A 14,604-nucleotide genomic window follows, 5' to 3' on the forward strand; every position below is an offset into this window, starting at 1 on the left:
CATGACTCGAGTCCACACCTCAGAGGTGGGACAAAGTCATTGTTATGCAAGTCCAAGTCGAGTCTGAAGTCATCAAATTCATGACTCGAGTCTGACTCGAGTCCAAGTCACATGACTCGAGTCCACACCTCTGCAAATGGATACCCGTACCCGTACCTGGCCGGGTACGGGTAGCCGGGTATCGGGTAGGGTACGGGTATCGGGTACCCGGTTGCGACCTCTGGCTCGTGGTGCTCATCTGGTCGCAATGGGCATCATCACCACTGGCCCCCTCGTTGCAGGACGAGCGTTTGGCAGCGATTTAAAACGGCAGCGCCACAGCGCCACCACACGGGCGCTCTGCAAACTGCAACCGGAGTCAAATTATGATTTTTGTTTTTTAAAGGCGTGCTTTAACGGGTATATCTGTTTGGTGTTTGAATGGTCTTGACGCCTGGGGTTTTTTTGCCAGAATGGAGTTAAAACGCCCATTCTTATATTGTTGTTGTTTTCATTATTTTGATACTGGCAAAAAAAAGGTCCCGTTCATGTGTCGTATTAAAATTCACGAGGAAAATTCAACGCACTGCAATTTCTATATATTTTTAAACAGTGGCGGCCAATAATTAGATATTTTTTGATGTTGGTCTCCTGGAAATGTCAGAATTATATATCACGCACTTCTTACACGTTCACCTCTCAGTACTCAGCAAACGTCTTAATCAACATACATTACATATAAATACAGTACATATTAATATATTCATATATATATAATCGAAAGTTTGGTACGACAGAATCCTGTGCATTTCATACCTTTTATAAGAAGGAATCTCAGAAAATAATGTGGGGTAGCCACCTAAGGTGATTTTATAAACCACGCACACGACAGTATGAACATATTAACGTTCATACATTATAAAGAGAAGTGCATGAGTATTATTTCTAAAGTCTACGCTGTTAATTGGTAACTCTCACTTGCATATTAATTCACTCATTAACCTATGCCCTATACCCAGCAGTTAATGAGACTATTACACACATGGAAAGAAAAAAGAAACCTGTTATTTCTCAGTAACTCATTGTTCATGCAAGCCAACCACAGATATTACATCCTTCATGGCTACCCTAACCTTGGTGTAGATGTAATGACACAACAGCGGCGGCTGTTATTTGTTCATCTTTGAAACTGTGCAAAAAAATATAGATTTGAAGCTTTCGTGACTGCAAGGAGTCATACTCTTAGTTTTATCGGTAAAGTCACGTAGGTAAAAAAATGAAATTAAAATTAATAAAAAATAAAATAATAAAAAATCACGACGTTTCGGAGGCAACACACACTTGATGACGGAGACTTGTGTTGCCTCCGAAACGTCGTGATTTATATTATTTTATTTTTATTAATTTTAATTTTAAAAAATGTACCTACGTGACTTTACCGAAAAAACTAAGAGTATGTGCAAAAAATGTCTCGATGCCGACTCATAAGCATCATTCCACGAAATCGACGTTTCTCATTCAGAAAAAGAAAAAAAATGTCTGCGTAAATTAGTAAGAATCTTTCGCGAGGCTGCGATTATTTTTGGTTTGTTTGCAACTACAAATGTTCTGCTGGGCCCTCGCTCAACCGGAGGCGTATAAACCATTTTTGCCTCTCTCATTGAACGCGGAGCAGAGCTCCCTCTTGCGAGAGTGGAGACGCAAAACAGGGAGGGCGCCAAGGAGTGCAAGTCTATTGGGGTTTTTTATTTTCTTTTTTTTTACGATCAGTGGAAACAAGAAGATGCTCGGTGTAGTCGGCACTTTGCTTCGTTCATCATTTCGTAATTTTTTTTTTACTTTGCTTTATGTAAACCCCCACCTCTCGCTCTCTCTCTTCTCTCTCGTTCTGCACGCAGCCCTTCTCGCAGTCCGACGGCCTCCGACGGGTAGCTCATATCAGCATGCAGAGCTCCCCGTCATCTGCCACCGAGCACACGGCCTCCTCCATCGCCCACAGCTCCTTCTTATTATTTAAAGCAACAACCAGTGCAACGGCGACCTTGCTTTGTGCGTGCTGCAACGAGCCGCGAAGGGCGGTGTTTGTACGCGCCTCGATACAGATAAACACGACACGTGGACACGTCGCGGTGATAACTCACAATGGGGGGGTTGTGGGAAGGTGGGAGGGTGGGGGGAGCACGTGTGTGTGTGTGTGTCGCATGAATCACAATCAATCGATGATCTTTGAAATATCAAAAAAACATTTCGACCGGCGGCGAGCCTCTTTTAACAAGGGAGACGCGAGATAAATGCAGCGCCAGAACAATTAAACGGAACGAACGGCCAGGGGACGAACAGATTTTTTGCAAAAAACAGACGCGAGATTGAGTGTCGGTGGGGGACAGGGGCCGAGGATAAGGAGCCATAACCACACCGGGAGCCGGGTTCGCAGGGGTGGAAAGAAAGAATGCTCGTTTAGGTGGCCCATTATGTGTTTTTCTTTATGTCAGCTGTGTTTCGGTTATATCCCCCCTGTCTTCCCATTGTTATCCATTCCCCCTTAAAAAAAAAGTAACAATTTCCACCTTCGCTGGGACCCCTTGTGTGGATTTGGGCCAGCGTGCCCGTTCCCATCTTTCCTTATCCATCCCCACCCTCGCTTTTGAATACAGGTGTGGCTTTATGCTGACGGTGTGTACACGCGTGCGTCACAGCGTGATGCATCGGGCCCTCACTGCCTCTATAAAAAAAAACAAATGCATTAGAAAGAAATCCGACACGATATAAATTAAGAGTCATGATTTCATAGCTCAATTTACTCAATTCACTGCCAAGCCCGCCCCTTCCCCTCCCCACACACCCGTGTCGTTCAGTCATGGGGGGCCAGACGCGATTCGCCCACGAGGGTCGTTTTGTTGTGTTTAAGAACATTTAAATAGAACGATTCTTTCAACGTACAATTGCCTCGCGAAGATAACATTTTAAATTGTTCGTATCAGAAATAGCTGCGACGCAGCGGTCTGATGCGTGCCTTGGGGAGGTCTCGGGGCGGTTGCGAAGGCGTCCGAGTGAGAGAGATGTCCCCCCCCCTTCGTTGCGATTTAGCAGTTTCTTGGCATTGCAGCCACGCCGTTTGATACCCATTCAGGATGGTCAAACAAAAAATACCGTCCATGTCTGTAATGACGACGTCACAACGCAAGGTCGCACTGTGCAAATATAGCACGGAGGCTTTGGCGACCAATAGTATTCATGATAAAGGTTTTTGGGTTAGATCGCGTAAGTATAAATGTGTCGAGACCCTCCACCACCCGACACGGCCAATCAGTGAGGGATTTGTCACGTAAACAAAACGGCAAATAGTTACTACTTTAGCCCACCGGCGTGTTGAAGAGTGAATCCACAACATTTACAATTTGAGTAGAACGACGTTTCGCTGGTAATAACATACGGCATCATCGGGCGATTTGCCAGAATAGTGAAGCCATCCACCTGCTTCCGTCATCATTGAACCCAAAAACCTTCATTATGAATAGCAGGTCACAGTCTACACGCTCTAGGCTTTTGGCATTGTCAAAGGGGGGGGGGTTTGTATTGTGGACATTAGGGTCATGGGGACAGCATTTGAGTGCTTTATTGTTTCGTTTCGTATTCTTTATAAATGCCTACCGTTAGTAGATAAGGCAGTTTTATCACTTTCACGGGAAGGCCAATAACATGACGAGGTTGTTCTTAATTAGAACGCCATATTCCTAGAGGTCACTCACAACAGCGACAGCTGGTGACAATGTCACGAGCCCCAATTGCATCGGGGATTGCTTGAAGTCGACTTCGAGATGGTGAAGTCCGGTTCAGATCTCACCGCGCCAAGGGGCGTGGGGCTTGTGATGGTGAACCACTGGTTCATTGTGCAACGCGCTAATAATCAATTATTCCGCAAATCCACAGCTGAATGTGTGAACTTAGTACGCGGTATTATGCTTGACATGCCTCATTCTGCGTATGAGACACACGGTCAAAACCAGTCCACAATTTCGATTTAAAGCTTTCGTGACTGCAGGGATTCATCTTCTTGGTTCTTTCGGTAAAGTCACGTAGAATGGAAATAATAAAATAATAAAAATAAAACATAATAACATAATTCTCACGACGTTTCGGCCACAACGCAAGCAGCCGTCCTCAGGTGAAGACCAGCTTACATAAACGCTCCAAGCGTGGTATTGTTTCATTCAGACGCTGTCTGCCCGACAGACCTGGTCTTCACTTGAGGACGGCTGCTTGTGTTGTGGCCGAAACGTCGTGAGAATTATTTTATCATGTTTTATTTGTATTATTTTATTATTTCATTATTTCCATTCTACGTGACTTTACCGAAAGAACCAAGAAGATGAACCAGTCCACAGTTTGTTTTCTTAACAAAAATACTGCTCGATCACATTAGTCTAGAACAACTAAAGGGCTCATACATATCAGAAATATTAATGTAAATATATTAATTGGGCATAATTCCCCACTACAGCATATCATTATAATGTAATGAGGGTTTTTATTACTATCATTACAGACAACCAAAACTAAATCTTAAAATTAACACGAGTTCGTGGAGTATTATTAAATAATGCAAGTGCTCATTAGAAGACAAAAGACAGCCACTACATAAATTATTGCATTTTCTAATCTGCATTTAATGCCTTATTCACGTATAACCAACAAAGGTGTGGTTTCTCAATCACACTCATAAGTCATGGGTTCTTTCGTTTTTATTTGTGCTTCAGGAACTACAGCGATAAATACGTGTATGTAAAACACGGCACGTTTTCGCGAGTTGTATAAAAAAAAAAATCCGTGGTCCTACCAGTGTTTATCTGGCAGGAGGATCCTGCGTTCAGATGTTTGCCAAAATTCCAACTGATTCACGTTTAGAATGTAGGACAAAAACGTAATTACCTGGACAAAAGCAAGTAAGTTTCGCTCCACAAGCTGGGAGCTTATTCCGGAAGTGAGAGCGAAACGTCAGACATCGTACTGACCGGCAAGCGGTTCGACCTAAAAACAGAGAGCCGTACACAGCACGACCGCAAAAATCGATGGAGAAGCAGCTTAGGTATGTATCAATAGGATGCCATATATTCATGTTTTTCAAGTTATTCCTTTTAATATGTTGTGCTAATGCAACAACGCACCAGCAGGTGCAAGCTGGAAACGCCCACTGATATTATTTGCCTGGAGCCCAGAGTTGCTTATGCTGCAATCCATCGTGCTACAACACAGATTGCAACAAAAACAATGATACCGGAAAAATTGTGGAGGTAAAAAAGAAATACGATGTACAAATATTAGTTTTAATTAAAAATAAGTGAAAATAATTTCATTCCGAGTGATCCTTACAGTGTACATTTCACCAAGACTTAATACACACTTGTGTAATTCTGAGAAAATGTTTTTTTTTATTCGGCCACCATTAAAATAATGAGACTGGTGAGATGCCCTCGCTGTGCTTTTTTCCCCCGCGCAAGGTCACCAGAACGCCTCTCGCGGAACGACGCTCGACGCTCAACGCACGCGGCTAAAGACATCGGGGGGTTGTTCATTTGTTTCTTCAGAGCGCCGTCCAAATCAAGCGCACACAAATTTACGGTGGCATTTCAGCGCCCGGGGTCAAGGGACGATTCGACACTTTGTCCGAACGTATTCCGGTGGAGAAGCTACCGGTAAAATACGACAACCCTATAATCCCACCATCCTGCTACATCGATAATTTACGTGTAAAAATAAATGCGGATATTGAAAAAAAAAAAATTGCATTGCCGAGCTATTAACGTTCATTATTTTTGCGTCCCGTTAATACCGCGATTGTACCAATGAATTGTTGCATTCGCAGCAATTACGACCGCTCTTTGTTACCGTTGTTGTTTTATCTACTCGCATAGCCTGTGCTCGAATTGCTTGCGGAGTGCAACGACGCGAAGATTGGAGAATTTGCGCGGACGAGCTTGATTTTGTTGCACCGTTCAGTGCCCGGTGGATTTTTTGTTTTCTTTTTTTCTGTCTCGTGTTGTTTACCACCGCTTGCCACTAGTGGACGTGCCGCCGCTCGCCGAGTATAACGGGGGCAACGGCGACATCACCAGCCACGGGCTGCGTTGTTCGAGACACCACGCGGCCCTGAAATGTCTTGCCCCGCACCACCGCCTACGGAAGAGCTTCCGCTGGAGAGAGCCGTAGGGGCACCCGTCCAGAGGGCAAAACTATTTTAATTTTTAGCTCACTCTTCAACGTTGGCCAGACAACTCGGAAGTGGTGGGTTGCACCCACAATTTACACCATCACACGGGACCATGCCTAGCGCCTACCTGTGATGTATCCGTTTACACTGCTGAGTGAACAGAGATGATGGAGGCAGCAGCGGGGACGGGGGGCTATTTAAAAATCTGGTGACCTCTTTGTTTCAGGTCCAGTGTGCTAACCACTTTGGAGTTTGCCGTCCTTCCAACGCACCTCCGATTGACACGGTTCGCTACGTACGGTGCGAAAGAGGTTCAACATACAGGACATTATATAATGGCTCCTTCCCTACTGCATGTTATTTACCCACCGTTCCTCCGTAATGAGAACCGCAATCATTCATTAATAGGCATCTGCGGTCGTTTATATTTTACCGACGTGAAGAAACAGCATGCTCTTAAAAACAACTGCATTTTTTGGTATGCGTCTTCTTAATTGTCAGTGTATATTTTGAGAAATTCGAATGGGCCTTTTTAAAATTTTGATTCACGTTATTCGCTTGTGTCAAACAATTGCATTTTATCATATGTACTTAAACTATTATTTTTGTTCCGCACATGTATATGAACCGCATACATAGGCTGTCACAAAGACGTACTGTATGTATACAGCTACGATAATTGCCAGCTGTATTATTAAAATAATTCGTAGCATAGCACAATACCTGTAGAGCCATTTAAATGTAAAGTACCTGACCCGCACAGCCCATTGGCTTTTATGATGAAATTGCTTTGACCAATCTGGCTGCTAAGCAACGGTCACGATTCATTTAAAACTCTTCTGCTGTGGCATCTTTTTTATTATCAAACTAAGCTAAGCAGCAGCCACTTCAGACAGAGAGATACATACCCCCCTCCCAAAAAAAAGCCTCTCGAATACAGACAGGTGGCTGCTGTGATATAAACCTTTGCAATTGCTCATTCTTTCCGTTGCCGAGTGAACTATTTATTTCGGTCACATTTGTTCATTGTACGCTTGACCCTTTTGTTTTTGTTCCAGCATATCTGACATTGCCATGCAGGTGTCACGAAATCAATTTTAATTAACCCGCGGTCTTCTGCCGATCAGCGACCTCAAAGAACAGAGGAGATTGTCTTGATATTTCTGAAAACGGAGATGCAAACTGCAAAAGCCTCAAGTCCTTCGAATACTCAACACTGCACCGTTGTGTTTTTTTAAGCGTATTGACTTGCATCCACCTTACCGCTAAGGGCACCTTACACCATGGGCAAGCAAAGGCAGCAATATCAAGGTGCCTTTCTGCCAGCTCATTTTACGCAAAACCTATTTGTCAGACACTTCGGGGGTTTCAGTGTTATGAGCGCAGCTGTGAATTTTGTTTGCCAAGTGCAATGTGCGAATATCGTATGCAAGTCCCACAACATTCACCGCCACAACTCTAGAGGCTTTTTGAAAGCAATTAATTTATCAATTGCTTATCCGAAAGGGGATCCAATTAAGCGGTTTCCAGATTAGTCTTTGTTAAGTAAGAGGGGGGTGGGGGGAAAAAACATGTTTTTTTTTATTCAGTGGCGAAACAATGATTTCTACAATGGTGAATGTGAAGCAATTACTGAAACAACCCAGTGGCTCGTTTAAACACGATATGCATCTAAAAGGTTGTAAATAAGTCTTGAAATACCAATGTTGCATATTTTCTATATGTTTTAAGGAATTTTCCATTCGGGCACAATAAAAACGATCTAAAATGTCTGATTTCACCACATTGATATTCGTGCCAATATTAAATCGAAATAGTGCGTTAAAAATACCTTTATTTTGTGGCAGTGTATCAAGTTTAAGTAAACGGTTTTCCTTAAAATACTCTTTCAACTTTGCAATGGAGATGTTAATCAATATTAGATCACGAGGTCTCCGTGAATACCCTCCACTCGTGCACACAAAAGAAGACAGAGTGAGAGGTAAATGATTTAACAGCAAGCACAATTGCTTTGAGATTATAGTTCATATTCCATAAAGGTATCTTGCTGGTGCATCACTAAAAAGGCCATGGGCTTTGAACACAACTGCAACCTCAAAATCAATACCAGTGGGGTTAGAAACCCAACAGCAAATTCTAGATCCACTGAGACAAAGAGAATTTAGGGACATCTGTGGCACATCAGGACACAGCGGCATTTGAATCATTAACGCAGCTTACATTATAGAGGCACATCTGCCTACTGCCACATTCACATAATCATTTGGCATAGATTTTCTTCTCGTGGCTTCATGACCTCGAATGTGAGGATTGTTTTATTAATGTTGCCGTTATGTATGCTTGCTGAAGACAATTTAGAGACATTCCGATTCATTTACTCGCTCTAGCACAATCACAGATATCGCCTACAACCACAAAATACATTTGTGCCTCTTGCTGTCACTTCGGCTGATCGTGATGACGTTGTGGTAAGACATTTCCTTCATGGTTGTTGCGAGGGAGGGGGGGGGGGAGGGGAAAAAATGACGAGTAAAAATATCAACGTTCAGATATGATGCTTGGTAAAAAAAACATGCCATTTTTAAAATGGCCAAACAATTTTGATGATTATATATAAATGTGGCGAAGTATAGTCAAACAACTCCCATGACTAAAGCGGAGTTTCATCGAGCAATGGAATGACACAGTGGAATAAAACATAGTTATTGTTAAGCAATCTGCAATGCATCTCACAGACATAGAGAGATGGCCAGGAGTTTTCTTTCAGAATAGGATTTTGGACGCTTATCTTTGGCTTGTCAAATGGACCACAGAAATTACAATGACAACCATTACAAGTAAAGTATGCCAAAGTATATATATACAATATACAGTGAGGAGCCAAGTAATATTACGCTTCTTTACCAAGGAAAACCTCACCGAGCCTCAAGAATTAATTTTCAGGAGGGTCCTGCCAAGTTTTCACAGTCGGGAGGGGGCGGTCGATGTTGATGCATTAAATCACAATTGAATATTTTTGGGGTACATTTTCATCATTGGGATGTTAAGCCAATACCAATCACATAGTTATGTTTGTTAGCTACGAGAAGAAACCAAACAAACCTTTAAAACGATATATTTTTTTTTTACCAGGCAAGGCCCACTGAGCTATTTTTATCTCTTTCAGAAACCACGTGGCCACAAATGATAGCTCATTGAAATGGCTTATCACGTGGGAATTTATAACAGCCAAAAACTCGAAACTCGTGTCTATAAGTGTGGAGGGAAAAAACCAGAAGAGCCGGATAAAAATCCAAGCGACCAAGGGGAAAACATACTCTTAGGTTTTTTTCGGTAAAGTCACGTAGGTAAAAAAAAAGTAAAATTAATGAAAGTAAAATAAAAAATCACGAGGTTTCGGAGGCAACACAAGCTTCCGTCTTCAGGTGGAACCGTCACAGCACGATTGCTGTATCAAGTTATGCAATCGTGCTGTGACGGTTCCACCTGAAGACGGAAGCTTGTGTTGCCTCCGAAACGTCGTGATTTTTTACTTTTATTAATTTTAATTTTATTTTTTACCTATGTGACTTTACCGAAAAAACCTAAGAGTATGAATCCTTGCAGTCACGAAAGCTTCAAATCAAGGGTAAAACATACAAACTCCACTCCGAAAGATGCCACGTTCTGGAATCAAACCAAGACGCTTCTTGCCGCGAGGCACAAGTGTTACTGCCGTGCCACCCTGTCCCATAATAATGGCTAATTATGCGTCTACAACACTGGGAATTAAATGCAAGGGATTTGGCGACTAAAACACGTGTGCGGTGGTGTGTGTAATGCCTGGTGCGTGCCTATTTGCATGGGGCTGTATGGGCACACACAGAGCATTCGCTAATGGGGGCTGCAACACTAGCGCCTGCGTTTAAAATAGTATAATTGCGAATTATATCTATGGGACCTTTTTGCCAGAATCAAAATGATGAAGAAATCATAATAGGCTTAACCTGTTCTGGCAATAAAACAGTAGTGTGTTTAGATGTTCAGAGACCAGATAGATACCTATTGCAAGGCATCAGGTCTGTATTAACCACACATGCTTGTGGCAAAAACATGCAAAAAACATGCTCTGATAATATATGCATTGTCTTTGAAACCGATGCCTCGCAATAGGTATCTAATTGGTGGGCGAGCAGCTGTTTTATTGCCAGAAATGGTAAAAAGCCTACTCTTATTTGCGTTCATCATTATAATTGCAATGTCGTGTTGCACCAACACCTGCACACGCGAATACACGCATGTCCTGCCTGCTTGTATAGAGTGTTCCTTTGCACAGCTGGAAATATGTAGCTTCATGCGATACCACACAGACAAAGTGGCATACGCCATAGAAGCAATGATGCACACAATGACGGTGCTTTGGGGCCAGCATGCCAGTCTTCGTAAATGGTTAATTTTGTCAAAAGAAGAACAGGCATGGTGGCCTTCCTTAACAATAGATAATGCAAATGTACAGCAATTCTTTGCTCATGCCCCTTGCTGTAAGAAGGACCTCTGCTCGAGGACTCACTGCATTAGAGAACCTCTCCTGAACTTATTTTAGCCTCCTCTTCCACGCTTGCCCCACGTCTTGGAAGAGATGTGAGTGCCAAAACCTTACCCTGCTGTGCCGATCGACTGACTGTGATGTCTCATTTATACTGCTGCTGGGTGGACAGGGGTGGAGGAGGAGTAGGGGAAGATGGGAAAATGTAATAAGCTTGCCGATTTTAATTTTGGAGCTTTCGTGACTGCAGGAATTATTCTTTGTTTTTTTCGGTAAAGTCACGTATAAAAATAAAATAATAAATTAAATAATAGCATACGACGTTTCGATTGCAACACAAGCAATCATCATCAGGTATAATGAAAGAGCGACATAGAATATAACCAGAAAACTATAGACAGACATATAAGCAGACAGATATCACCAAGATACATAGAGAGAGCAACCCAGGTACAGAGAGAGGTGATCGTCTCTGTGGGGTGGCCTTAAATAGACAGAGGGGGGCGGAGGCAGAGAGGGGGTAGGGAAAACATTTACATGTCAATGAGTACGAAGGGAGGGGAGTAAGGTAAGCAGGCTTAGAGGGAGACAGAACACACTAAATTAAATAACCTAGCAAAGTATCGAAATGTTATGTAAAACGACACAGAGAGTCGGTCAACACACAATTGACCGACTCTCTGTGTCGTTTTACATAACATTTCGATACTTTGCTAGGTTATTTAATTTAGTGTGATAACCATTCGACCGTGGCAGCATTCCCATAAATGGGCACCGCAGCAGAATAAACATTCTCTTTGGAAGGATGCTACATTCTGTGATGTTGCTTCCACTCATACAATGATGGGGTTTTAGCAAATTACGGCTCGGCTCAAATATGCAGGCTAGAGCCATTCCTGCACCCCCTTGCTGCCAAAAAGAAAAATGTTCAGCCATGGACCTGGCGTTCGTGCCTCCTCCATGTAACCTACAATTACTGGACCATTGCCACAACTGGTCAAGCTGCAGTGAACACTCGAGGTGACTTTTCTACTTGCATGCGTGACGGCCAAGATTGTAGTCTTTGGTTCTTTTTTTCTAAGTGGCCATAATGCAGTGAAAGTACAGGTTGGAGGACAGCAGGAACGGCAATTTGGAAATATGCAACTTTTTTACAGACCATACTGCCACCTCTGCAACTCTTATAGGCTACAGCCAGTACCAAGGCATTAGTCCAACTTGAGGTAAGAATGGTGTGCCCCTCGTGTTTTATTTATTACTTTGCACCAAGTGTGTCTCGTTTGAGCCCATCAGAAAACTTGAGTTTTCGCCCGCACTTTTGTGTCTCCTCGCTCTGAAGAACCCACGGTGGGTGATAAATAAAACAAAGGTGAGCTCATTGCCTTCCCAAACTGAATCCATTCCTCACAACTGGCAACCTACCAAATAGGGGAATTAGCCTTTAATCCGTCATGTGGTCTCAGAAGTGTAGGATTAATCTGCAAACAACACCCACCACTACCTGGATTCAAATCAAACGTTTGGGTCCCTTTCCCAAAAATGCTAATCCACCTGTATATTTCCTTTGGCCCTCAGTGTTTACTTGAAGCATCCCGGAATAAGCATTGTGCATACAGTTTATAAAGCGTGATGGCAGATGGCACCATTTAAACAGTTAAACCGCGAATAAGAGGCCACAGGCCAGGGGACAGGGCTGCTTTGGCCATCTGGTTCACTCGCTGCCTTTGCGTGATTTCTTCCTACCACTCGGAAGGGCAACAAAAGTACGTCTATTCTCCCGGCAGTGGAGAACGTGTCCAAGTGGTGCGGCTGCCTGCTGTCCTCTCTCTCGCTCTCTTGCTGGTTTCCAGAAAATACAATACATAATCAGATTAGGTTCACTGAGAATGAACAAAGGTTAACGAATACCTTCTAAAACGTTTTGCAGTCGTGTCCTGTTTCGAGATGTCATTAGCCTAATGGAGTACATTTTATGAAAGTGCTTCAACTCTGATAATATTAACCTTGAAAATATCATATCACAGATACCCTCTTATATATATATATATAGCATGACGTCATTCACATAGTGCGGCGTGATGTGTACATGCCAAATATTGCCTTGTGGAAATTTGAGCCAGTGGTTTACCTAACCCAGCATTGGTGACGTTCAAACTGAAAAGCCACACATTTGGCAAAACATTCTCACATTCTCCTGCTTGCAAGGCAAACACTCAACACAATCATACTTGACTAAATATGTACACATTGCTTGGGAGTATGTTTTCCAATGGAATTGTCGGAAAAAAAAATATTTAGAATTTAATATCGAAATAAAGAAAAGGCATACAGTACCTGTGCAGACCAGCCAGCCTTTAGCCAGCTGCCGTATCCGTTTGCGGTGCGACTTCCCGTTGTAGTGGATCTGAGTTTGCGCTCGCGAGTTGAGCTGGATGTTACAGATTTCACAGAACGTAACGCCGGACTTCTTGGCCGCCCGGTGACCATCGACATCTTGAGGCCCATGCAGTCCTTCCTCGGGTGCCTCGGCACGCTGCGGGCATTCTCTCGGCAAGTCTCGGCCGACGTCCCAAATCATGGGCAGCCCAAACTCGTTTTGTGCCATCGCTGGCAATGGCTCAGCGCCGTTGCTCCAGCAGCCAGAGGCGGGCACCACGCCACTCGCAGAGAGATGCTGGGCCGGAGGAGCAGTGTCCCACGTTTCAGCCGGGGCGGTCACGGGATCTGCTAGGTTACCTGCCAGCTTGACGGAGCGAGAGTCACTGCGCGCCCAGGGCCCTTGCATCTCCGGGAGTGCGTTCCCAGTGTACAGCATGGGGTCTGGGGGCTTGTCAGGTCCCCCTGCAGCATCCCAGTATTCTGAGGTTGACGGGGGAACGATGGCGCGGTTTGCAGGGATTTCCCGCGAGAGAAATCCATTGCTCCAAGCAGAAGGATCTCCGTATACGTTCCTCATTGGACTCGGTGGCCTTTTCATAACCTTAGGGGGAATAATAGGAAGCAAAGATCGAGAACAAGAACAAATATAATCAGGTCCAAAACAACTTTAACAAATAAATGTAAACCGTGCACAGATTACGTGTGCTCTACTTTAGCGAGCACACGTCAGCGATTCATGAAATAAACATTGCACCTTTGTTTGAAATGCTGAAAAAAAATACAATTAGGGTACACATTAAATATACGAACAAACAGCTGCAAAACAACACGTGGCTTCTGTTACTCGGCGCTTGTTCATCCATTTTAATAAACTGTATTAATACGTACATAGAATGCAAAAACAGACGACAAGTTATTTGTGCAGTTCATTGGCAATAAATATTCCTTTGAATGCGGATTTAGTATGAAAATGCAGAAATCCTCCAAAAGGATAGTGCAAGGGCCAAAATTCTGTTCGTCATTATCCTTGCGAGTGGAGGATTATATTGTGGCACTGCATCAATGCATAACAATGCTTGCTGTCACACGCTGAGGCTGTTTTTTTTATGCCAAGATCCCGGCGCTCTGCCTCTGTCCATGGTGCTGAAACTTGGCATCCCTCCCAAAAGTCAACATAACCTATCCTTCCTTTTCTCCCCCGATGGGACTTGGCGAAATCACTTTCCTAATGTTTGTTGAAACCATGACATTAAAAACTGCGTGATTTTTTTTTCCTTTGTCCTACTTCTCGTCTTTAAAAAAAAAGGTAAAGAACACGATTAAAATATCCCCGGCTTAATTAATGAAAACGTAATTAAACCATCGCAGTGATTTTTTTTCTTTCAATTAACCACACTGCCACATAAATCAGCTCACTCTGCTTATTGAAAACGACCACATTTATCATTTGCAATTCACAGACATAACCATCGTCACATATTGTTCTGCCAGCCGTTATTTTGCTGCTTAAATG

The 14,604-nt window shown here is 43.2% G+C and overlaps 1 protein-coding gene across 4 annotated transcripts in view; it reads right to left on the bottom strand.

Moving 5' to 3' along the window:
* The window catches only part of LOC133357337 (zinc finger protein 385D-like), a 108,498-nt gene that overhangs the window by 47,067 nt on the left and 46,827 nt on the right, over positions 1 to 14,604 (bottom strand). For all 4 annotated transcript variants that reach the window (XM_061575239.1, XM_061575248.1, XM_061575257.1 and 1 more), the window contains exon 2: positions 13,047 to 13,692. In XM_061575239.1, the coding sequence (XP_061431223.1) occupies positions 13,047 to 13,689 (643 nt within the window). In that variant the 5' untranslated portion in view covers positions 13,690 to 13,692. The remainder of the gene's footprint in view (positions 1 to 13,046; positions 13,693 to 14,604) is intronic.

The sequence above is a fragment of the Lethenteron reissneri genome, chromosome 7 (assembly GCF_015708825.2).
Source record: "Lethenteron reissneri isolate LAM-NWPU_2019-01 chromosome 7, ASM1570882v1, whole genome shotgun sequence".
NCBI classification, from domain to species: Eukaryota; Metazoa; Chordata; class Hyperoartia; order Petromyzontiformes; family Petromyzontidae; genus Lethenteron; species Lethenteron reissneri.